The sequence below is a fragment of the Drosophila arizonae genome, chromosome 3 (genome assembly GCF_054131065.1).
Source record: "Drosophila arizonae isolate 15081-1271.41 chromosome 3, UAZ_ARI_1.0, whole genome shotgun sequence".
NCBI lineage: Eukaryota > Metazoa > Arthropoda > Insecta > Diptera > Drosophilidae > Drosophila > Drosophila arizonae.
The window spans coordinates 498,718-521,286 of record NC_142923.1 but is presented as its reverse complement, the minus strand read 5'-3'; the positions used below and the strand labels follow the sequence as shown (position 1 = coordinate 521,286).

The window sequence follows — 22,569 nt, the reverse complement described above, 5'->3', positions numbered from 1 at the left end:
CAAAAGAAGCAAATTACTTCAGCTCTTAATTGTATTTGGCCATATTTGAAGGCTCTTTTCATAAATATTGTTTGGCATAAAGCACAAGGCGTAATTAAGTTGTTTTTTCAATCTCAATCTGGAGAGAGACACGCGGCAACAGTTGTCCATCTATTGAGCTGTATACAAACGTATAAATCTATACACATATCTATATCTATTGTTCATGTTCGATCAGTTTAGCACGCAGCAGCAACAACAACAACTACAACAAATAACCAAAATCCAGACATCTTCAATTCTATATTCAGCGACCGTTTTGCCCGTTTGTTTACTCTGCGAGCCGTCGTCGTGCCGCATTTTGTTGTTAATTATTCAGCAAACAAATTATGAGGAATGCAGTGTTTGGGCATTGCTCAACTAGAAGATACCCACGTAATAGAATTTATTCAAATATTTTTAGCTTGTCATAAATCTGAACCTTCTGTCGCAAGACTTCAATTAGAAAATTACTGTATTTAATAATATATTTAAATCTTTGTTTGCTTTTTCATTAATTATCAACAACTGTTGTTTTTCCCTATTGTAAACGAGCTGCGTCAATTTGCTTTTTAACGCATTTAAAGCCTATTTTCCGTAATCGTTTTTCGTTTAAGTCAATCTGTCTTTATTTGTTTGCAGTTACATAAATCTTACACACACAAGCGAGAGTTGTTTGTTGTTTCAGTATACCCTATATAAGAGATCTGACTGTGGCTGCGCTTAATTGTGTGTACAGTCTACATATATTTGCAATTTACCGGCACTTTTCGAGTGCGCACAATTTCGATAGCCGTAACGAAAGCACGCCGTAATGCACGCCGGTAAACGTCAGAAACCGGAGAACGTTTCGGCTGATTCGCAAATTTGTCGATTTAGTTGATTTCGCATTGACGTTTTAATAGGTCATTAAGATGGTTGCTAGAGTCGTTTGCCGGAACGGGTTTTGGCTAGAGCCTTCGAGAAGTTGATGGATCACCGCACAGATTTGTGCTTAAAGATGCTACGCGTGTGCAGCGCGTTCGGGTGACATGTATCTGTGTATCTGACAGATAGTAAAGTATCTGTGCTTGATTGTCGACAAACTTAAAGTATCTGTTGGCTATTTTATTTACGACTATTTATGACTATCTCTAAGATATTTAAATGTATCCACTGGCAGCTGAATTTAAGTATCTTTGACTAGCTTGCTTATGCTAACAGCTAAGCTGAAGTAGCTGATTGCCATAACAGCATCTTTAACTGAGCCTATAAAAAGTATCTTAAATGTATTCAAGTGTATCGTCTGTCGACTACATTTAAATGCCTCTATGATATACAAGCACCCAACTTAAGTATCTTTAAGACATTTAAATGTACACGATGGACTACAAAAATGTTTAGTATATCTGATAGCCGTTAGCGGATGACAAGCTTAGAGTACTTTTGAGATATTTAAACGTATTCTCTGTCGCTGATGTGCACCAAAGCTTGAGTATCTATCAGATGTTCAAGTATCTTTCGCCTTAAGTACCTTCAACACGTATATCTAACACACAATCCTTAAAGGCATGGGAAATATTTCCAGCGTTAAATATAGTTAAGTTTATTACCTACCTGACAAATATGATTTAATATCTCTGAATTATCTATCATTGTCTGTCGTTTGGGTATGCTTCAGCTATTTTAGAGTCTCTTACAAACCCACAAACTGCTATAACTCGACATAAATATTAGGTGTTTTGAAGATACATATTTCAATGGACTTAGTTTGACTATCTTCGATCGACTATCGCTGGACACAGGCGACTTTGTTTGAGTATCTCTCGCAAGCAGTTGAATCGCCTTTGAGTGGCTTTAAGTTACGTATTAATATCTGGTCAAACCTTAAGTGTTTTCGATTCGACATTCGAATGTGTCGTATGTATATTTATATTTTTAGCTCGGCTGCGTTCACCTGTTCGACTCTGCTTATCGAACATTTATATAACTCGCTTAACTGTGCAATTTGTTAACTGCGCTTGCCCCAGCCCACATCACAAAATACACAATACATCTATATATATATGTATATATCGAGTTCGAGTTCGAGTCGGTAATTTTACCGGCTACTAATTGCTATTTGCACATTTGCGCTTTTTGTTGTTGTGCCGCCGTTTGCTGTTTGCCGTTTGGCGTTTGCTTTCTTGGCCAATTAGCTGGCCCGTTGCTTTGGCCTGAATATCAAATGAATGTATGAATATCTATATGTAATTTTCTGAATTATGGGATCTCTTCTATCCATCGCCCTTTGGCACTGCCCCCAATTGTGGCTCGTAAGTAGCTTAAATTATAATTTAATTTGCCTTCTCTTATTCTTGATGGCTCAGCATGCGCTCTTCATTCAAAACTTTATATGTGTGTATTTATTGTTTATTATTATTATTGTTATTTTCTTATGCTCATTTGCCTGATATTTTTCTTTCTTTTCTTTGCTTCCGTTATATGTTATTCGGTTTTATTTTTAGACACAAACAGCATGAGTCGTGAAAGCGATGACAATTTGAGTTCGATCAATTCAGCGTATACAGGTAAATATATTTTTAATTACAAACAAATTTTATTATCATTTTACATTTTATTTTTACACTTGGCTGTGCGCTCATCAACATATTAATGCGGTTCAATTAACACATATCGTGGCAGACAGGCATAAATAAATCCATAAACTGGAAACCGAAATTGGCGGCTCTAATCTATAACTTAATTGACACAATAATATAATCATTATGAAAAACACAAAATTAATTTATAGCATAAGAAATTGCAGCTCAGAATTTACTGTTTCATAAACATATATAAATATCTTTTTTATCCCATCTTTTCACACACTTTCACCCATGCAACTTGACCCCAATTTGTGAGCTGATCTATCGAAATGACCGACCAATTGCTTACTTGAGTATGCAGCAACTGTTTCCGATCTACAATTGTCAATTGACGGCAAACAAAGCCCGTCCCCTGGCAGCACTCGAAACGGCTTTCAGGCAATTGAATTAACTATAAACCTAACTACAATTTTAATCGCTTATGTCCCCATAGAATGGCCTGTTAGACAAAGCAACATCATTTTCATAAGGCAAATGTGTCCGTACAATTGCTTTGGTTGGGGTTTTTGCTGTTGCTGTTGCCGTTCGATTGCCCTTCTCAGCTGAGGTCTTTCCCGCATTTGAAATGCTAAACACGTTCTAAGTATATGCGTATAAAATTATACAAATTAAATTGTAATGTGAAATACGCGACAGACGAATAACGCGTTAAAATGCTGCAATTGACTGCACTGACTGCATGATACTCGCCCAAGGTAAAGGAAAACTAAATTTAATCGAAATCAAGCTCTATTTAATGGAGTTCCAGTTGCTACAAACCTTAGGCAGTATATATAGAGGGCGTCCCATAGTAATATGAAAAGTTGGTAAGCCTTTCAACTTCGGTGAATCTAAATAAGAATATGAAAATGCTAAATACGAAGTCTTCAACTAAATTTGGCACATAAACCTATATACTCGTTTACCCTGTAGTAAGGGGTATAGAAACACGCTAGAAATATCCATGAGGCGCTTCTACCGGTATATCAATTACGTTTTTTTTAAGCCAGCTGCCTCGTTCACATTTTTTGGCACCCTTTGTTGTTGTTGCTAATAACAACAATATTTATAGTATTGACATTTTACGAAAAACGCCTTCCAATGTGGCCTGGTCGCTGGCGAAAACCTGAAAAATCAGCAAGATTCCAACAACAGCAACTGCGCCGCATCTAAATACCAAAAATAACAATAACAACAAAAACTTGACACGAAACCAGTTTTCCATTTGGTGAAATTCTCAGGCGATCGCGCCAGGGCGTTTATTTAAATATTCTATTGAAAATACAAACAAAATACAAAAAAAGCTCGCGTTGAAAACATCAGCGAATATTATCATAGAAAATTAAATGCAATTATTTCTTTTTTCTATTTTTTACTCTGCTCATATGCACGCAAATAAAATTAATGGCGATAAAAAAAAAGTTGTATTTTGCAAGCAATAAAGTGAGGACTAACTAAGAGCTAAGAATAACTCAATACAAGCCTCAAAGTAAAAGATGATTCAATTAGAGTTTTTGGAGCCACGTCTAGCTTGAAAATAGAGTCAAATCAAAGATAAGCTCAAAGTTAGTGGCGCTTTTGCAATGTGTGAAAGCTTCACTGTACCTGCTATTGCCCAAGGCATGCAACGGCGTTTAGCTGCTGTTTTGGAATGCGTTGGTTGGAGCAACAGTTGTCGGCAACAGCAGCAACAGTTGTCGGCAACAGCAGCAACAGTTGTCGGCATTTGCTGCTGGAAAGAGATTTGCATGTAAGCGCAGCCAAAAAGTCATGTAAGTCGTGACCAGTGTGACCAGCCCGAGCGATTGTGGTGTGTACATACGTAGCGGCTAATCAGTGTGGGACGTAAATCGTTCAACGACCGTAGCCCCACTAACAGCACCCACTTGAGCTGGACACAAAGCTATTTGTAGCTCTATCTGTAGCTTTGATCGATTCGAGTTAGCTGCGACCTACACGCAATGGCAATGCATTTGCCTTAGCTTGCAGCGACATGCACTTGCGTTTGCACTCAGCTCAGTTTAGCTTAATTAAATGTTGTTTAATCATTTCAATAGATAATGAGCCAGCGACATGTTCTGCGGTGATTTATCGATCGAGCATGCGAGCGCACACGCCCGATCCGTAGCGATGCGCAGCCATAAATGGACGCGTCCATCCATTTGGGCCGAGTCGTGCGCTAAGTGGGACGGCGTTTTTTTCAAATGCTCGTTCACAGTAGTGAAAACGAGAGTATATTGATTGTGCTGCAAATATAAGTTACCAAAATGAAGCCAATGCTCACCAAGTTGGGCCATAGTACCACAAGGTACAGCTAATGGAAAGACTACTGTACTTCACTGATATTAACTAAAAGTTATCAATAGTTGAAACTGGGCAATCTGCACTATATATAGATGTAAAGTTGTGAGCGAGTATCATGCAGTCAGCTAGGCTCGTCTGTTTATTCTATTTTGACCAAAACAACATTGGGCTAGCGACTCGTTGTAGACGCGGCCGCAGACTCGAGGCGCCACACTCACTCGGTTGTTGCAGCAGCAGCAGCAGCAGCAGCGGCTGCTTTGATGATGATTCATTCGGCGTAACTGTCAGACACATGAGTTCATTAGTGTAGACACTGAATGTCAACTGCAAGGAAATTGTCAGCACACACACGCACACACACACAGCTGTATTTTTAGCGCTCGCTCACGTTTAATAGTTAACAGTTAAATGCTAAAAATCAACAACAATTCAGATTCATATGCAGTGGAGCTGCAGTTGGCGAAGGTTCCAGCGAATGGCGTATACTAAGCGACAAATAAGCCTTGAAGCTGCTCAGTAAACTGTACGTGTATATATGTATATATATATATATGTTCTTTTTTTTTTAATTTCCATTTTGGTGCATTATAGAACGGCAGAAAAGACAGAAATTGGCGTGAAGCCAATTGTAAAACAGTTAGTTTCGCCCATTTGAGCACAGTGAAAGTTGCCTTGGCAAAGAAATAATCGGAAAATAAAAGGGAGCCGTATTGTAGATACAGATATAGATACAGATACATCAAAGCAGATACAGATACTTGTTGTTATAATTAAAAAATAAAAATTGCAAGCGTCACGAAATATAATAGCAAATAATAACAAATTGTCTTGACTGCCTGACTGGCCGGCTGGCCGTCGGGCCAGTGGACAGGCGGGGCAGACGGAGGAGGAGTAAGAGGAGGGGGAGAGCTGTTATTTGTTGTATCTTTTGAGCAACAATTGAACCTTGAAGCTGTTTGCCTCTTGTGCGTTTTATGGCCATGTCATGCTTGGCTACCGTTCGGGCTCAGCTCGAGTTGCCGTGCCAGCTGCACAGTAGCTCATTCCATAGGCCTGCCTTTCGCGCATCTTTCAGATACATGCGCACATTGTGCACAGCCAAAGACGAAGAAGATGGCAAAAAACGCCAATTTACGCTGACAAAAACACAATTTACTACACGGCGTATACGTCATGCTGTAAATTAAGCGGAAACCAAAATCGTGCAAATCACAAAAAGCAACAACGAAAAAATGTTTAAATTTGCTTTCTGTTTGCAGCTGATTTTTCCTTTTCTTCTTCTTCTTCCTTTTCTTCAGTCTGTTGCAATTTGTTACAAGCAAACGTTACCAAACTGTCGACAATTTAATTGATTTATGCTTTTTCATTTTGACTCATGGAAATTTATGACAATTGATTTCGAAAGTCTCACGCAACTGAACTCAACTGCAGAGAATGTCAGCTTAACGGAGTTCACTTTATGATTAGCCACAAAATTTGGCATCTTTAACTACGATTTGAGCTTTGAAATGACAAGTTTTGAGGAGAATTCTATGACAGTTTCTTGCGAGTTAGAGAAAGATCTTCGAAAGTGTCTTCCATTAGCAGCTGCACCTTTCTAAAACCTAAAAAACGGCACATGTTTAGTTCTCTCACAGAATGAATTGTTAATACCTGCCTGCTCGACTCACCTGGAAAGCTCTTTCGCTTTGCTTGGGGCTAATCACTGATTAAACAACAACAGCCGCAGACAACTTTAACTTTCACATTATAACAATTTACAAAGCCCAACACTTTGGGTGCCGTTGTCTATGATTAACACGAATTCGCTAATTATTAACTAACAGAGCTTCACTGTACTCCACTCGAGTGCTACACCCGAAAAGCATACGAAACTCTGTCCAAATCCAAATCTAAATTTTAATTCAATTCAATTCAAATTTAACATTTAACATTTATGTAAATCGCATGCAACAGCTGTGTAAATTGCAAACTTTTATATATGTATATGTATATGTATGTGTAACACGTTCGCAGATCTCTATCAAGAGACTGTTAAGCGCTTTACGCGCTCCTCTCTCTCACCCACATCCGATTGGGAACGCAGCTCGTTCAAGTCCCGAACCCCAACGCTCTCCGACAATGGACGTCGCCCATCTTGTAAGTCCGTTGCTCTTGCCGTCGAGCACCTGCATGCCGTGTGCTGGATGCTGCTGTCTTTATCTGTAACTGTGCTTTGTTTACGTTTACGTTTACGTTTTTGTTTCATTTTTGTTTTTGTTTCGGCTTAACCATAGACGATTATTATCTAGAGGCCACAGGTCGGCGACGTAGCTCAGGTAAGCTAAAGAGCAGCTCACGAACTAATCTCTATGTTTTGTATATGTATCTGAATAGATATATATAGTTTTTCTATGAAAATTATAGAACGTGTTCGCTGGCTAAAATACACACACACACGCACACACACACATCATTCCACATGTCAGTTAGATATTTGCGCAGGTGGTTTATGTATGTATGAATCTATGCCACTTGCTCGCACCTTAAACGTAGTTTACCACGATCTCTGTTGAATCTGTCTGTCTGCATTTATTTGTCTCAGCTTCAGATGGAAGCACATAGCCCACAGAAATTGCCAAATTAACAGGAGTTAGTGTGCCGCTAACAGTACTTGGACTGCTGCTGACAATCGCAGTGGGTGTTCACTGTACAGATGCGCAAGGCCAAGCTGTTGACAGCTGTTGCCTCATTAGCTCATTAGCTATGACATAATTTAAGTATCAGATAATATTTATCTGGATTTATGTAACATGCTAAGCTTCAAGGTGTTTCACAACTAACGTAAATTTTTAGATACATATATATTTTCTTATGTAAGAGATGGCATTACTGATCAAAATTAGTGATATATAAATGAACGATTATATTAATTATTTCCTCATATGGACCTTTGCCCAGAGTTCAGCTCAACTGTACTTTCTGAAAAATCGTAATCTATATATATAAAAGAAAGTTGTGTAAAAGTGAAGACTGCTTATAACTTGATTTGGGCTGAACCAATTTTCATGGTTTTTGATTTGTTGGATTTGTCTCCGCAACGAGTTTAGTATAGGGTCTTAAAAATACTGAAAAAATTTGCCGAATACTTGAAAAACGCGGTTTTTTCCCCAAATGTTCAAATTTTTTTTATACCCAGTAGGCTTGGTAACAGTGACAGTTTTGACAATAGTGTAGAAGTAAATAAACAAATGTAGTCTGTCAGTCTACGGTCTCCTGACCTCGAGCAGACCTGACTATTCAAAAAAAAAAAAAAAAAAAAAAATTTTCAAATCAAAAGGAAAAATATTTCAAATCAAAAATCTGCAAAAAATCAAAAGATTAAAACCTGACTGTTCAAAAAATAAATAAAAAATTAAAAATTCGAAATTAAAAAAAAAAAAAAGGTAATTATTAAAAAGTGTATTTTTGGCTTTTTATATTTTCGGACTTTTAAACTTTATAAATATTTCAAATCAAAAATCTGCAAAAATTAAAAAAAAAATCAAAAGATTAAAACCTAACAATCAAAAATAAATAAAAAATTCAAAATTCAAAATTCGAAATTAAAAAAAAAAAAAGTTAATTATTAAAAATTGTATTTTTGGACTTTTACAAAAGCTAAATATCTCGAAAGTTCAGGTATTTGTTTGTCTCAAACATAAATTTGTGTAAATTATTTATATTTATATTTCTCGATTGTTTTATATGGTTTTGTGCGAGGGCAGTATTACTATTAATAAAAATGCCGCGTCCTAGAAGATCTAATCTTTCCCGGCGGACCCATAATGCAATTAGGCAACGGAATAGCGCGAGTCAATTATCTGACGAAGAGCGAGAAATCGCCCGAGAAAGGCTCCGCGTTAGTACCCAGGGAAGAAGGGCCTTAATTCGTGCTTCTCAAAGAGAGGCAGCCCGTGAAATGGCAATAAGAAATGGTTCAAGGATTGATTTGAATCGAGCAGCGTTTCGATATGATTGCACCATTGATTACAGCTTGAATCGTTTAGTTTGCATTGGTCCAATGGACGTTGTTTGCTAGCATTGTGGCGCATTGAAGTTTGCTGGTGAAACGCCCGGTTTGTGCTGCCTTAGTGGTAAAGTGACATTGCCATTAGCGGTCACCATAGCCATTGCGTTCCCTGCTTTACGGCGAAACACTAGAATCACGACATTTTCTAACGAGCACTCAAAAATACAATGCCTGTTTTCAAATGACTTCATTTGGGGCGCAAATTATTGGTAACGGATATAATCCGACATTTAAGGTAATTTACGTTAAAAATGTTATTTTCTATGACTGTCAAAATAAAAAAATAAAAAAAAAAAAAAAAAATTTTGGAATAATGTAGTTTGTTAGATTTATGTAAAAAGTGTTTGTAAATCTAACTATAACTATGGCTTTGAATTTAAAGATTCAAGGCCAGATTTGCCATCGCATTGGATCATTGCAACCTATTGAAGATGCACAGCAAAAATTCTTGCAAATATACTTCATGGGCAATATGGAAGAACAACTTGACCGGCGTCAAGAAATGAACACAGCTATGAAAAGAGCAATTCTCCATGATTTGCATGCTTAGAAATTTAAACCAACCAAAACTGTGCAATGGAACGCGTTTGGTGATAAGAAAACTGATGAGCAATGTGATTCACGCGTTGATACTCAAAGGAAAATTTAAAGATGAGGAAGTTCTTATTCCTAGGATTCCGATGAGCTCAACAGATATGCCCTTTGAATTTAAACGAATTCAATTCCCGCTTCGTCTTGCCTTCGCCATGACGATCAACAAGTCACAGGGCCAATCTTTGACTATTTGTGGCCTCAATCTAGAAAATGCGTGTTTTTCTCATGGTCAATTGTACGTGGCATGCTCACGTGTTGGCAAACGATCCGCATTATTTGTTCTTGCACCCGACCAAAAAACGAAGAATGTCGTTTACAACAAGGTGCTTGAATGAAAATCCGATTAATAAATTTATCAGTGTATCCCAGCCTGAACAACATAGCTTTCAACAATTTTTTACCTAGAAATAATATAGAGGGCAATGCAACGTTTGCCGGGCCAGCTAGTTTACAATAATTTAGTTTTGCTTACTCATAAATGTAGCGGAACGACTGTTCGGTTAGCCGGAGCCCCACAATTAGCTAATGCATATGCATAGCCGCGTATTTATTTATATCTTACTTTGAAGCAGCTCAATCTTGACATCTTTATGCAGGCAGCCAAACAAACACCTCTTGCGTAGCACAGCGGCAAAAATTTGAAAACCTAATGATGAAAAATTTACAAAATTATCATTAAAACAAAACAAAGAAGAAGCGAAGATGGGGGCATGTGGGCGATGTGCTTGCAGCCTTATAATAAATGAGTGGAGCAGTCGAACAATGCGAAAGTTATGACATAGCTCGCATGCATTTATTTATTTTTTTATTACTTTTGCTGCCTTTGTTGTTTGGGTAATTTTCCAGCAAATAAAAGCCATTTATCAAAAATCAACAAGTAATTTATTAAATTAAAGCCCCAATTTGAAGGCGTTGTCTCTTGCGGGTCTATGAAGTCATTTCGGTTCTAGTCTAGAGAAGATCTATTAAGTGCATTTAGATTAAAATTTTATATGATATATAATAACCAATATCCGTTCTAAGCGGGCCTTGCTTATGCGGGGGATCGTGTTGAAGTCATTTTTTGCTGTGCTTTATATGACAGCTTCAAATGGTTTTCATTGACTGCAAGCGACATATGCAAATTGCAGCTGAACAATTTGCATATGACATCATATGCCTGTCTATGTAGTATGCATAAGAAAAGCCACTTATAAAGAGGTTTTTATGGCGTGTAAATTGTGACTGAAACGCGGCCCGAAACATTCAGCGCGCACAATCGAGATTGATGATCTGAATGAAATATATATACACTATATTATAATATAATTTCAAAAAACAACAGCGGCCAAAACATTTAAGATTTATATGACAAGAGTATAAAAGTCGTTAAACGAGGTGTGATCTGAAGGCATGATTACATTCATATATTAATTATCATGTTGTTCCCTTCAAGGCTAAAATAAATATTAGGGATTGATGATAATTAAGTGAAGTGCATGAAAGAATATGTTGAGAACGATAGCCAAATGCATCATCATATAAGAAACTGTGTTCAGGGAGTAACGTAATTCATTTTAATATAAACAATTATGTCAAATATATTAAGAGCACACCTCGTATAATATATTAAAGGAACACAGATAAAGCAGTAATCTATATACCATATCGGAATGTCTACTTGTATAAAATAGCTCATATAATTTCAATAAGAATACAGCCAAATCATGTTAGGATTGATGATCCACATAGTGTATAAATGTGTACATTGCATAACATATGATGCTCATCCATTCACAGACCACAACAGCACCGTGCTGACAGCCAACACAGAGCAGTTCATAATCGGCCAACGTGTGTGGGTGGGCGGATTGCGCCCTGGCCAGATAGCCTACATAGGCGAGACACACTTTGCGCCCGGCGACTGGGCAGGCATCGTGCTCGATGAACCGAACGGTAAGTTGATCGCCAGCTGGCGCTCGCTATAAAGGCTGGCTTGTCTACAACGGCTCTTTGCTGCTTGCAGGCAAAAATGATGGCTGTGTCTCGGGCAAGCGTTACTTCCAGTGCGAGCCGAAGCGCGGCATTTTCTCGCGCCTCACACGTCTCACCACATATCCGCTGTCGGGTGCAGTGACGCCCACCTCGCCGCTGTCGAAGCACTCGCCGGACCGTTCGCGCACAGTTTCGCCAACCGCCAGTCTGCGTAGCTCCATGCTGCGCAGTCCGGGAACGGGCAGTAAGTAAAGCCAACGGCACAGTGTGAAGAGATCTCGCTAATCTGTGATCCTTTGCAGAAAATGGTCTGACAGTGGGCGACCGAGTGATTGTCTCATCGGGCTTCGGCAGTCGACCCGGCATCTTGCGCTACCTGGGCGAGACACAGTTTGCACCTGGCAACTGGTGTGGCGTCGAGCTGGACGAAGGCAGCGGCAAAAACGACGGCGCTGTCGATGGCATAAGGTGAGCAGCGCGCTTATTAAATGAGGTTCTCTTTGGGACTCTCTAAACTGATCTCCACTCCGTGAATTTTAGGTATTTTGAGTGCAAACCGAAGTTTGGAGTCTTTGTGCCGATTGCCAAGGTCTCGCTATCGCCATCGTCGAAGAAGTCGCGTCTATCGCGCGCCGGCTCGCGCGAATCTCTCACCTCGATTGGCACCATGAACAGCATAGCCACGACGAACACGTCGCGCATACGCATGAATGCACAGGTATAAGACGGCCTTGCAACTGCAACAGCAACAACATGCCACGTGCCACATGTCACACACAGTTATAGTTTACCTTTTGCCACAGTTACCTGCCACAGTTATGCTGTTATCTATATATTTATGCCTAATACTGTTAATGTTAACTGTAAACTGTTAACTGTTTACGTTTTTTACTAACGCGTTTTAAAACTCTAATTCTTAATCCCCTCCACATGCAGCGCAAGTCGAGCACGCCCATTCGGTCTAATGTAACGGCGCCGAAAAACCAATTTTCCATGCAGGTATGCAAAATCAAAAACCAAAAGCCTCTATGTGTGCGCGCGCTGTTAGTTAACATGCACGCCACTGTACCCGCTGTAAAAGTCGCTTGAGCGTGTGTCTGTGTGTCCATTGACTAATTACTTATGCTAACTTAGCCGCTAAGCGTGCCACTAACTCTAAACACTAACTCTAAACCTGGCCAACTAAAAGCGACACTGCTGTACAAAACAATATTTTTAAAATATAAACAACTCTACATGCACCCTTTTATTTTGGCCTATCTTATTATATGTATCTGTGTATTTTGCTGTGTTACCTTTTGATTTTCTTTTTATTATTTTCTACGCGTACACCTGTTGCATAATAAACAAAATGTTCGATACCAATATCTATTTTAAGTGCACGCTCCACTGTGTGTGTTACTCTACATATATATAATATATATGCACTATATATTATATATTTATATATATTCCTTCCTTTGTATTCTCGTTTTGATGTGTTACGCATGCGCACAAAACTTTGTCTGCCTTTTATTTATTATTTATATGTTTCGGTTGTCAACGGCCTCCGGTTTAACGTTTGCTTCGCGATAAAACTGCAAGACTATAAAATTGACGAAAAATATATAATAAAATATATTGAAGTATTTCTCAACATTTTAAATTATTTTTCTATGTAAATAATGTGATATGTAAAAAATATTGCTCATAAATTTTATATATTTAATTTTTCTTTATTTGTATATTTAGATATGATTCTATAATAATTTTATATTTGTACTTTATTTTTAGCTTTCTCAAGAAAAGTTTTATTGAAATTCTTATTTTTATATAATACATATATTAGTAATATACTTTTATGCAATAATTGTAATGAAATTGTATTGTATATGTTTAACTTAAATTTAATTTTGCTTACATAGTCTTGCAGTTTTATACGTCTGCCTATATATATATACCTATATACATATATACACATATATATATATACATATATATATATATATTGAATATTTTTATGCAATTATTTCGTTCAACATTTAACTTATGTATGTGTGCACAACACACACACATACACACACACACACACACACACACTTATGTACACACTATGATATTCTTGTTACTCATGCGCTTATTATGCCACACACATACATACACACACACTCACACTCACACACATACATTCTCTCTCCCTCTCTCTCTCTCCGACTGTGTCTCTATGTGACTTGCAGGATCTGCTGCGCGAGAAGCAACACCATGTGGAGCAGCTGATGGTGGAGCGCGATCTGGACCGAGAGGATGCACAGAATCAGGCGCTGCACATGCAAAAGAACATCAATGAGGTAATTATCTTCACCGATACAATGTATATGCCGCTGCCCTATGCGGATCGCAGTCGGCCATTCCGGTTGCGGCCGACGAGCCACAGCAGCAGTCGCATCACAATAAGTCCAACAACGGCAGCAACAGCAACAGCAACAACAGCCAGACAGCCGCTGCAACAACAACAAGTACAGCAACAGCAACAACAAAAATCGCGTTCCGATAAACCAAAGAAAGTTTGGTTTTGCGATAAAAAGAAACTATTTCCAGTTGGCTAAAGTGCGCCAAAAAAAAAAAAAGAAAAAAAGGCACTCGATGTTCATTCAGCTCAGCTCTGAGTGTGTTTACATTTTTTTTTTTTTTAATTTCTATAGCAGTTGCAATTCCACAAAAAACAAAAGAAATTAAGAGTATAATCCCCTATACACGCCCACTCGCCCCCCACACACACACCTACATTCACTTGTGCTGAAATGTTTAAGCATTTGTTTTTCTTCACTTGGTTGGCTTTTTGTGTTTGTGTTAACCATTTTTCATTGTCCTGTATTGTTTTTGTTTGTTTTTCTTATGTTGCTCTATTCTCTCGCATTCTCTTGTTGCTTGTAAATTTTTACACACACTTAATTTGCGCACGTTAACTATTTTGTTCAATTAAAATTCTCCCATTTTCCACACACACTGAAAAAGTACAAAGATTAAGTCGGGCTTGAAATTTTCCACGTTGTTTCTCACTCGGCCAAGGTTCATGCGGGTTCATAATCTTAACAAGGCGCTAACGAGCATAACAATTTGTAATCTATTAGCAATTTCGGCAAGCTCCCATTAATGATTGCCCTGGTGTTAATAAACTCTCACAACATTTGGGCTACTTAGACTTGAGCGTTATTTAAATTCGAACTTGTCTTAGGAATTCTTCAATTTCTACGCTAGAGCAAAATAATCAATTGCCTGCACTAGGTTTTAAAACATTTATCAGTATTTTCGTTGGCTGAACTAAAAATTGTTTTTATTAAAAATAAAACCCATATCATTTGCCATATCAAAAATAACAAAAGTATTATTTGCTAATCTCATTCATGGTGTTAGTTTAACAGTTTCATTTATACAAATTTATTACGATTGAAAGAAAGAAATGAGCTTTATTAATTAGTTAGGCAGTAAGTTTAAAATATTTATTAATAAACATATACTCGTAATTTGGAGACTTTCAAAATTTCTTTAGCATTTGCACACCTGCAAAAATATTTATGTAAATTATAAAGTATTTTGCAATTAACATATACTCGCATTCCTCAACTTGGTATACATTATCACACTTGCTCAATGCATTTTTCGAAAGTAGTTAGTTTCATAGTAAATAGCAAATTGAAAGGCTCTTCAATTAACACATTTGGAACATTTTGAAACTATTCAAATATTTGCAACCAAATTTATCACAATTCGTACGCATAGCTGAGACAGCTTGGCTGGGAATAGAATTATCTGATTTGGGGTCTCTCTTTTGTCTTGTTATATGCTTTGATTTGCAACTGTTTATCTCTTTGTCTTACTATGTTTATTTGAATAAAATTGAAGTTGCGTTCTTATATCGATATTCTCTATCCTCATCACATATGCTATATTTATTTTGTATAAATGTCGTGCGCACTTTGAGTTGTATTTTAGAAATTGGCAAAGCAAAACCCAAAACATTTCATCACCCAATCCAAGCAACCAACCACAGTTCTAATACCTTGTTGCTCTTTTTAACGCAAACCCAAAAAACAAGCAAAAAACCAAACAAATCGAAATATCAAAATTCTCAATTGTACAACGACTTTTATGCACCACTGTTCAATTTTTATAGCAACTGCTGATCGAGGCGGAGCGCTGGAGGCGTCTGATAGCTCGACATAGCATTCGACTGGCCGATTTGAGGCGCGAGTTCCGTGGCTGGTCGGGCAAGCACGAGAGGCACTGTATACTGCACAGTGTGCTGACACCGTTACGCATCAAGTGAAAACAAATGGGATGCAATTGAAGTTTATATAGGAGAAGGCTGCACAGCGTTTTATGCTGCAAGAACCAAAAAATATTTACGATATCTTCTATCACAAAGATGAGAAACAAAAAACAAAAACATGAGCCACAAAGCCCAATTGAATTTCACACTTCTTCATGGTTTCTATATATTACTGAAGATAAAAGATATGCATATATAATACATATATATATACTTGAAAAATGGAAATTGGAAAAACCTGTATAAAATGGATTTGATGAAAGCGAATTTTCTTGCTGTTTGTCTAGTTGTACGATCTACGATATAAAAAGAAAACATATTTACGAAATAACTTACTTAAAATACATTACGATATCAAATATACGATATACAAATATTATTGCAAGCATTTTGCTTAAACACTTGTTTTATTTCTTTGTTTGGAATTTGGTTTCTAATTCGTTCTTTTTTTCTGTTGTTACTCGATCTTCCTCTCATCGGTCGCAGCTCAAGTTACGGATTTTGCAATTGGAGTCGCAGTTGAGCGACGAACGTAAAAAATCGGAGGAATTGCAATTCACCATAGATGAGGCACAATTCTGTGGCGATGAAATGAATGTAAGAGCTTTACGATCATTTAGGGATGTGCATTAACTGAAAACTGTCAATAGGAGTTTATCGAGGGCAAATCTAAGCGTATGAGAAGCGCGAAGTAAGGCAATCTAATTGAAATACAAATATATATATGTAATGCATTCTCTTGGTATTGCCTATTACCTAGGGCGTATGAGAATCGCATAGTAAGGCTTATAAGTGAGGAAATCGCTTGGAGTATGTAACGCTCCGTTAAGCAAGTTTGTTGGCGTTTCGTTTCCAATTTGACTATTATATCTTGTATAGATCTTACTACAGTATAGCTAAAAGGTATATGAGTATATGGCTCATAGTAAGACTGTAGTAAAGTACAGTTTTAGCTTTGAGGTCATTCTTGCCTCTCCAGACTTTTATAGTCGGAAATTTGTGAAATTCGCTGTTTTCATATTGAACCAAGCGCCTAAAAGCTGCAACCAGACATATCAAAGGTAAACTGTTAAGCTTTTGCGTTCATTCTAAGCAGCTAGATAATCGAATAACAACAAAACATTATCAATAAGCTTCCGCTACAAGTTTGAGCATATTCAGCTCATTGAGCTTCAATAGAAATACTAAAGCAATACAACGAATTCGATCAATCATATAAGAATGATACCGACGATAAGATAAAATATAAAATCCCTGTACTTATTGAATAGATTAAGTATGTATGATAGAAACGTGGAGTGATTAAAATAGCAGTATCACGCTATATACAGGGGATCACCTCTAACTGCAGAAACCCTGTTTCAAAATTCGGTCAATGCACATCTCTAAAGTTATCGCAATATGTTAGTCCAATTTACTAATTCGACTTTCCTTTATCACAGGCTCAATCTCAGGTGTATAAGGAAAAGATACAGGATTTGGAAAAGAAAATTACAAAGCTAGTCTCAGGTATACGAAATTGATAGCAAATTGTCTTCTGCTCTCTTCTGCTAATAACTTTTTGCCTACCCACAGCCACGCCCAGTTTACAGAGTATACCTCCCGTGGAGGAGAGCGTCGCCTTGACCAATGCCCAGTCGCTGATTGCGGAGCTGCAGGAAAAGCTAAGCCAACAGGAGAAACTGAACGAGGCGCGGCACAACGAGTCCCTAGAGGAGCAGCAACGTTTGCTCGAGAATATCAACTATCTGCAGAGGCAGAACGAGGCTCTGCAGACCGAGCTGATGGCCAAGGATGAGAGTCTGGAGAAGTTCTCGCTGTCCGAGTGCGGCATCGAGAATCTGCGCCGCGAACTGGCGCTGCTCAAGGAAGAGAACGAAAAGCAGGCGCAGCAGGCCAAAGAGATGTTCGAGCAGCAGCTGGCCGAGAAGGCGGAGCAAGTGAGGCAGCTCCGCAAGGAGCTGCACGAAATCAAGAGCTCCTCCGACACGCTGGAGAGCGAGCGGGCGCACGTTACCGATGAGTGTGAGATTCTGCAAACAGAGATTCGCATGCGAGACGAACAGATCAAGGAGCTAAACCAGCAGCTGGACGAAATCAGTACCCAACTGAACGTGCAGAAGGCGGACAGCAGTGCGCTGGATGAGATGCTGACGGAGCAGCAGACGCAAAATGTGGACAGCAAAACGCTGCTAGAAGAGCTGCAGGCGGCGAATGCAGCCCTGGCCAAAGAGAAGCTGGAACTGCAGCAGCAGCTGAGCGGGTTACAGGAGCAGCTACGGGCGAGTGGCGACAGCAACGCGGTGATACAGGAGCAACAGAAGGAGAATGCGCAGCTAAAGGAGGCGAAGGCAGCGCTGGAACAGCAGCTACAACAGGAATCGGAGATAACGAAGGCGAACAGAGCAGAGGCAGCGGAGAAAGACTTGCAGCTGAATCAACTGAAACAGCAGCTGGAGGATCAAGCAAAGCTATATGCACAGCTGGTGGAGAGCCAGGAGCAGATCAAGCGGGAAAGAGCAGCAGAGCAGAGTCAAGCGAGTGAGAGAACAGCAGACTTAGAAGCCGCACTGAATGCCAAGCAAAGCCAACTGGAGCAGCTGCAGCAGCAGCTGCTGGAGCAAGCCCAGCTGCATGCACAGCTAGTCGAAAGCCAAGGGCAGCTGCAGCAGAAGCACGCAGCAGAGCTGGGCCAGACTAATGCCAGGGCAGCCGACTTGGAAGCCACGCTGAAAGCCACGCAAACCCAATTGGAGCAACTGCAGCTGGAGGCCACAAGGAGCGGAGAGCAGGGTGCTCAGCAGCTGGTCCAGCTACAGACAGAGCTCGCTCAGCTGCAGGCCAAGGAGAGCGCAGCTCAGGTCGCCTTAAGTGCTCGTCTGGCGGAGCTGGAGGCCGCGAAGCAGCAGGAGCAGACGCTGCAGGCAGCACTAGCAACGGCGAAGGAGGAGCTTGCAGCAGCCCAAATGCAGAGCATCCAAACTGAGACGCATCTGAAAGCCAGCGCTGAGCTGGAAATAAGCGACGTCAAGCGACAAAATGCAGCTCTGCTAGCCAAGTGTGAGAGCCAGCAGCAGCAGCAGGAGAAAGTGCAGTCGGAGCTAATGGAGGCGCGCACGAGCGCCACGCAGCTGCAAGAGACTCTGAAGCAGCTCCACGGAGAGCTGCAAGGCAAGCAGCAGAGCTATGCAGCGCTGGAGAGCGTGAGCAGCACCCAGCGCTTGGAGCTGGCGAGCGACAACGAGCTGCTGCAGCAAACAAACGCGAGGCTGGAACGGGAGCTCAAAGAGCTGCAGCAGAGTCTGGAGAGGAGCAAGTCTGAGGCAGAGCAGCGGCAGGCGCAGCTGGTGGAGCACGAGCAGCTGGTCATACAAAAAGACCTCGCTCTGGGCGATGCCGGCAGGCAGCGAGAGCAGCTTGAGGCGCGCTGCGAGTCGCTGCTGCAGCAGCAAGAAACGTTGCAGCAGCAGCTGAACAATCTGCGCAGCAGCTCGACGGATTCCAATGCGGAGTTGTTGAAGCTCTCGCAACAGCTGCTGGAGCAACAGCAAACCAACGAGCAGCTCAGCACGAAGAGCAGTGAAGAGCGAGGCGCACTCGAGCGCCAATTGCAGGCGAGTCAGCAGCGCCTCGATGCGCTCTGTGGACAGGTGGAGCTGCTCACCAAGGAGCTCGCCAGCAGCACGGAGCAGACAGCCCAGCTGCAGGGCAAGCTCAAGACCGAGGTGGAGCTGGGTGCCAAGTTGGAGTTGGAGCTAAGCGACGGCCAGCGCAAGCTGGAAGCGGCAACAGGCAAGTGTGAGCAGCTGGAGCAGCAGCAGGAGAAGCTGCAGCAGGAGCTGAACAGCGAGCGGGCTGAGAGTAGCGAGCTGAACTCCAAGTTGAAGCAGCTCGCGGAGCAACTGAGCGAAGCGCAAAAGCAACTCAACTTGGAGAAGGATGCGAGCAGTGAGAAGTGCCTACAGCTGGAACGGGAACTCCAGCTAAGCCGGGCGACCATGAGCGAGTCCCAGACCAACGAGGCAGCAGTCAGACAGCAACTCAGAGCAGAGCTAGAGCAACGAGAGCAGCAACTGAAGCAGCTGCAGGAGCAGCTGAGCGGAACACAAGCAGCCAACGAAGTGGCCCTCAAGGAGCTGCAAGAGAGATTGGAGATAACCAACACGGAGCTCAAACACAAAGAGCAGCTAGCCAGAGAGGACGCCCAGAAGATAGCGGACCTGAAGACCCTGGTGGAGGCCATACAGGTTGCCAATGCGAATATATCGACGACCAATGCGGAGCTCTCCACCGTGCTGGAGGTGCTCCAAGCGGAGAAGAGCGAAACGGCGCACATATTCGAGCTGTTCGAGATGGAGTCGGACATGAATGCAGAGCGGCTGATCGAGAAGCTGCAGGGCATGAAGCAAGAGCTGCAGGACACGCACAGCCAGCTGGAAGCCCAACTGAGCAGCAACAAGGAACTGGAAGCCAAGCTGAACGAGCTGCAAAAGAGTGAGCAGAACTTGCAGGGCACTGCCATTGAAGCCGCTGAAGAACTGCGTCAGCGACAGCAGGCCAATGGGGAACTAGAGGAGGCACTGAAGCAGAGTCAGGCCAAGCTGGCCGAGACGCAACAACAGCTGGAGAGCAGCCAAAGCCAGTTCAAGGCACTCCAAGAGCAACTGCAGCAACTCCAACAGAGCGAGAAACAGCTGCAGGCGGAAGTTGCCAAGTCGAACGAGCAACTGCAGCAAGTGCAGGAGATCAGCGCAGAGCAGCAGCAGGTGCTGCTGCAGAAGGAACAGCTGCTACAGAAAGGCAACGAATTGGACGCCCAACTGTCAGAATACCAGAAGGTAATTGATGAAATGGATGAGGCCTCGAAGGAAAAGTCTGCGAAGGTGCAGCATCTGGAGAACCGTATCAAGGAGCTGGAACTGGCCCTGCATCAAGCTAAGGAATCACAGCAGTTGACGCACCTGGAGTGCCAGCAGCTGACGCGGAAGTTGCACTCTCTGGAGCTTGAGGAGGCACGCGAAATCATGGCATTGCGTGCCCAAGCGAATGGATCCACCAGCAACCCAACTAAGTCAAGCGACGATGCTGAGGTAAGTCTTCGGGTATCCCCTGATCTTGCCGACTCACTCTTTCACTCTCCTTCTCAATAACCCCCGCAGCTGGATACAGAAACCAGCCTGGCCAAGATCAACTTCCTGAACTCAATCATAGCTGATATGCAGCAGAAGAACGATGCGTTAAAGGCCAAGGTGCAGACGCTGGAGACTCTGCCTATAGACTTCACCAAGTGAGACTTATTATATAGATAGGTTCTATAAGTGCTCTATGATGATTCTCTCTCTGTAGACCCCACGCCTTCGAGATGTTGAGCAAACGAAAGCCCGCTCCACGTTTGTTCTGTGATATCTGTGATGAGTTTGATAAGCATGAAACGGAGGACTGTCCGCTCCAAGCTGGCGATGAGCGCGACTACTCGCCGCCTCCCGCCGAGGCCAACAACCACGAGAAGAAGGAGCGAAAGCTGCCAGCTCCACGCAAATACTGCGACTCCTGTGAGGGTAAGCGATCGATCCAGATCTCTACATAGATATATATTTAAATGCATTCCATTTCCTTTCAGTTTTCGGACATGACACGAGCGAGTGCGCCGACGATGAGACCTATTAGAACACTAAGCTAAACTAAGTTAATTTTGTTGGTTGTTGAAACACGCAAACGTATTTTTATAATCTTATAATCCGTGAACCTTAAAGCTGATCAACCTATTTACAACATTTTATACCTCTTCGGAAGCTGTTTTCATGTTTTGCACGACAAATTCTATATTAAAATCTGATTGTGTTTACTTGTTTTGTGTATAGGAAATTTGATATTTTGAATCTGTTTTTAATTCTTATTTAATTTATTTATACAAATAGTGAAAATTTACTTCTATTGTTTCGCAAGTGTTTTGTAATAATAAATGAGTAAACTAAAACTAGTCGCCGCCTTCTTTCTTCTCTTTGATGGCATCCTGCAAGCAACAAACGATATATAAATTAATTAATTAGTCGCAGTAAGTCTGAGCAAATTTGGATTAAACAAAATAAAAATAATATTCATTTTACAATTAGTTCACTTTTAAATGAAAACCCGATACGTGTTCAGTCGAACCTCGCATACTTACTTTAAATCGCTCCTCAAAGAGCGACAATTCTGCAAGCAGGTCCGTTATGGCATTCATGAATGCCTCCTGTGGTGAATAATCCGCCGTCGTCTGTATCCGAATGACGAACTTGTGCTCCAGCGGATGGGGCACCTTATAGCCGGCAAAGAGCACGTTTGGGTCCTTCAACAGTTGGCTGTTGAGCACAATTAATAACTGTACATAATTATTAGTGGCTTGGCATACTTGCGAATCATGTTGCCCAGCGTGTGATCCTCCTTGTTTATGGTGAAAATAGCGGCATTTGTCACCTTCGTGTCCAGTTCCTTGATAATTCTGCAAAGATATCGTCAAATGTGATTCGCAATGTTTTTAAACAAGCTACTTACTTTTTCTCGCCTTCGTAGAGCAGAAACGATTCAAATGTGGGTGGGGCATTCATTTTGTATTTTATTTATAAGCAAATGCAATTCAAATAAAAATTGTTTAGAAAACAAAATCAGTCGTACACAAGAAAATGTAATGCGCGAGTGTTGTATAAGATGCCAAACCCTGCCACACTTAGCAG

General features: G+C 40.9%; 2 protein-coding genes and 1 long non-coding RNA gene across 15 annotated transcripts in view; 2 read left to right on the top strand and 1 right to left on the bottom strand.

Annotated features, from left to right (window-relative positions):
* Positions 1–21,836, top strand: part of CLIP-190 (Cytoplasmic linker protein 190) — a 32,127-nt gene extending 10,291 nt beyond the window's left edge. For 3 of the 13 annotated variants that reach the window (XM_089463273.1, XM_089463272.1, XM_089463279.1), the window contains 15 exons: positions 2,505–2,567; positions 6,945–7,067; positions 7,205–7,246; positions 11,353–11,508; positions 11,579–11,791; positions 11,850–12,015; positions 12,088–12,265; positions 12,484–12,546; positions 13,764–13,874; positions 16,343–16,453; positions 17,299–17,365; positions 17,432–20,946; positions 21,016–21,143; positions 21,203–21,414; positions 21,477–21,836. In XM_089463273.1, coding sequence (XP_089319399.1) covers positions 2,505–2,567; positions 6,945–7,067; positions 7,205–7,246; positions 11,353–11,508; positions 11,579–11,791; positions 11,850–12,015; positions 12,088–12,265; positions 12,484–12,546; positions 13,764–13,874; positions 16,343–16,453; positions 17,299–17,365; positions 17,432–20,946; positions 21,016–21,143; positions 21,203–21,414; positions 21,477–21,523 — 5,195 coding nt within the window. In that variant the 3' untranslated portion in view covers positions 21,524–21,836. Of the gene's footprint in view, positions 1–2,504; positions 2,568–6,944; positions 7,068–7,204; positions 7,247–11,352; positions 11,509–11,578; positions 11,792–11,849; positions 12,016–12,087; positions 12,266–12,483; positions 12,547–13,763; positions 13,875–15,700; positions 16,245–16,342; positions 16,454–17,298; positions 17,366–17,431; positions 20,947–21,015; positions 21,144–21,202; positions 21,415–21,476 lie in introns of those variants that run through there. The other 10 variants (XM_089463275.1, XM_089463280.1, XM_089463276.1 and 7 more) reach the window with 8 other exon arrangements.
* On the top strand, positions 7,253–9,955 carry LOC149269559 (uncharacterized). The gene is made up of 2 exons (XR_016268858.1): positions 7,253–8,588; positions 8,675–9,955. It is a non-coding gene; the product is annotated as an uncharacterized LOC149269559 (long non-coding RNA).
* On the bottom strand, positions 21,722–22,568 carry Polr2J (DNA-directed RNA polymerase II subunit RPB11). The gene is made up of 4 exons (XM_018003117.2): positions 22,391–22,568; positions 22,248–22,337; positions 22,023–22,197; positions 21,722–21,869 (listed from the first exon to the last, which is right to left on the bottom strand). Exons 1-4 carry the CDS (start codon positions 22,441–22,443, stop codon positions 21,834–21,836), a joined length of 354 nt encoding a protein of 117 aa, XP_017858606.1. The 5' UTR covers positions 22,444–22,568; the 3' UTR covers positions 21,722–21,833.
* Position 22,569: the final 1 nt, after the last annotated feature.

Excerpts from the sequence above, each read along its gene's own strand:
- Polr2J (XM_018003117.2), bottom strand. The coding sequence starts at position 22,443 with ATGAATGCCCCACCCACATTTGAATCGTTTCTGCTCTACGAAGGCGAG. Across the intron at positions 22,338-22,390 it reads CTCTACGAAGGCGAGAAAAA|AATTATCAAGGAACTGGACA; the intron begins GTAAGTAGCTTG and ends ATATCTTTGCAG. Across the intron at positions 21,870-22,022 it reads TCTTTGAGGAGCGATTTAAA|GATGCCATCAAAGAGAAGAA; the intron begins GTAAGTATGCGA and ends TGTTGCTTGCAG.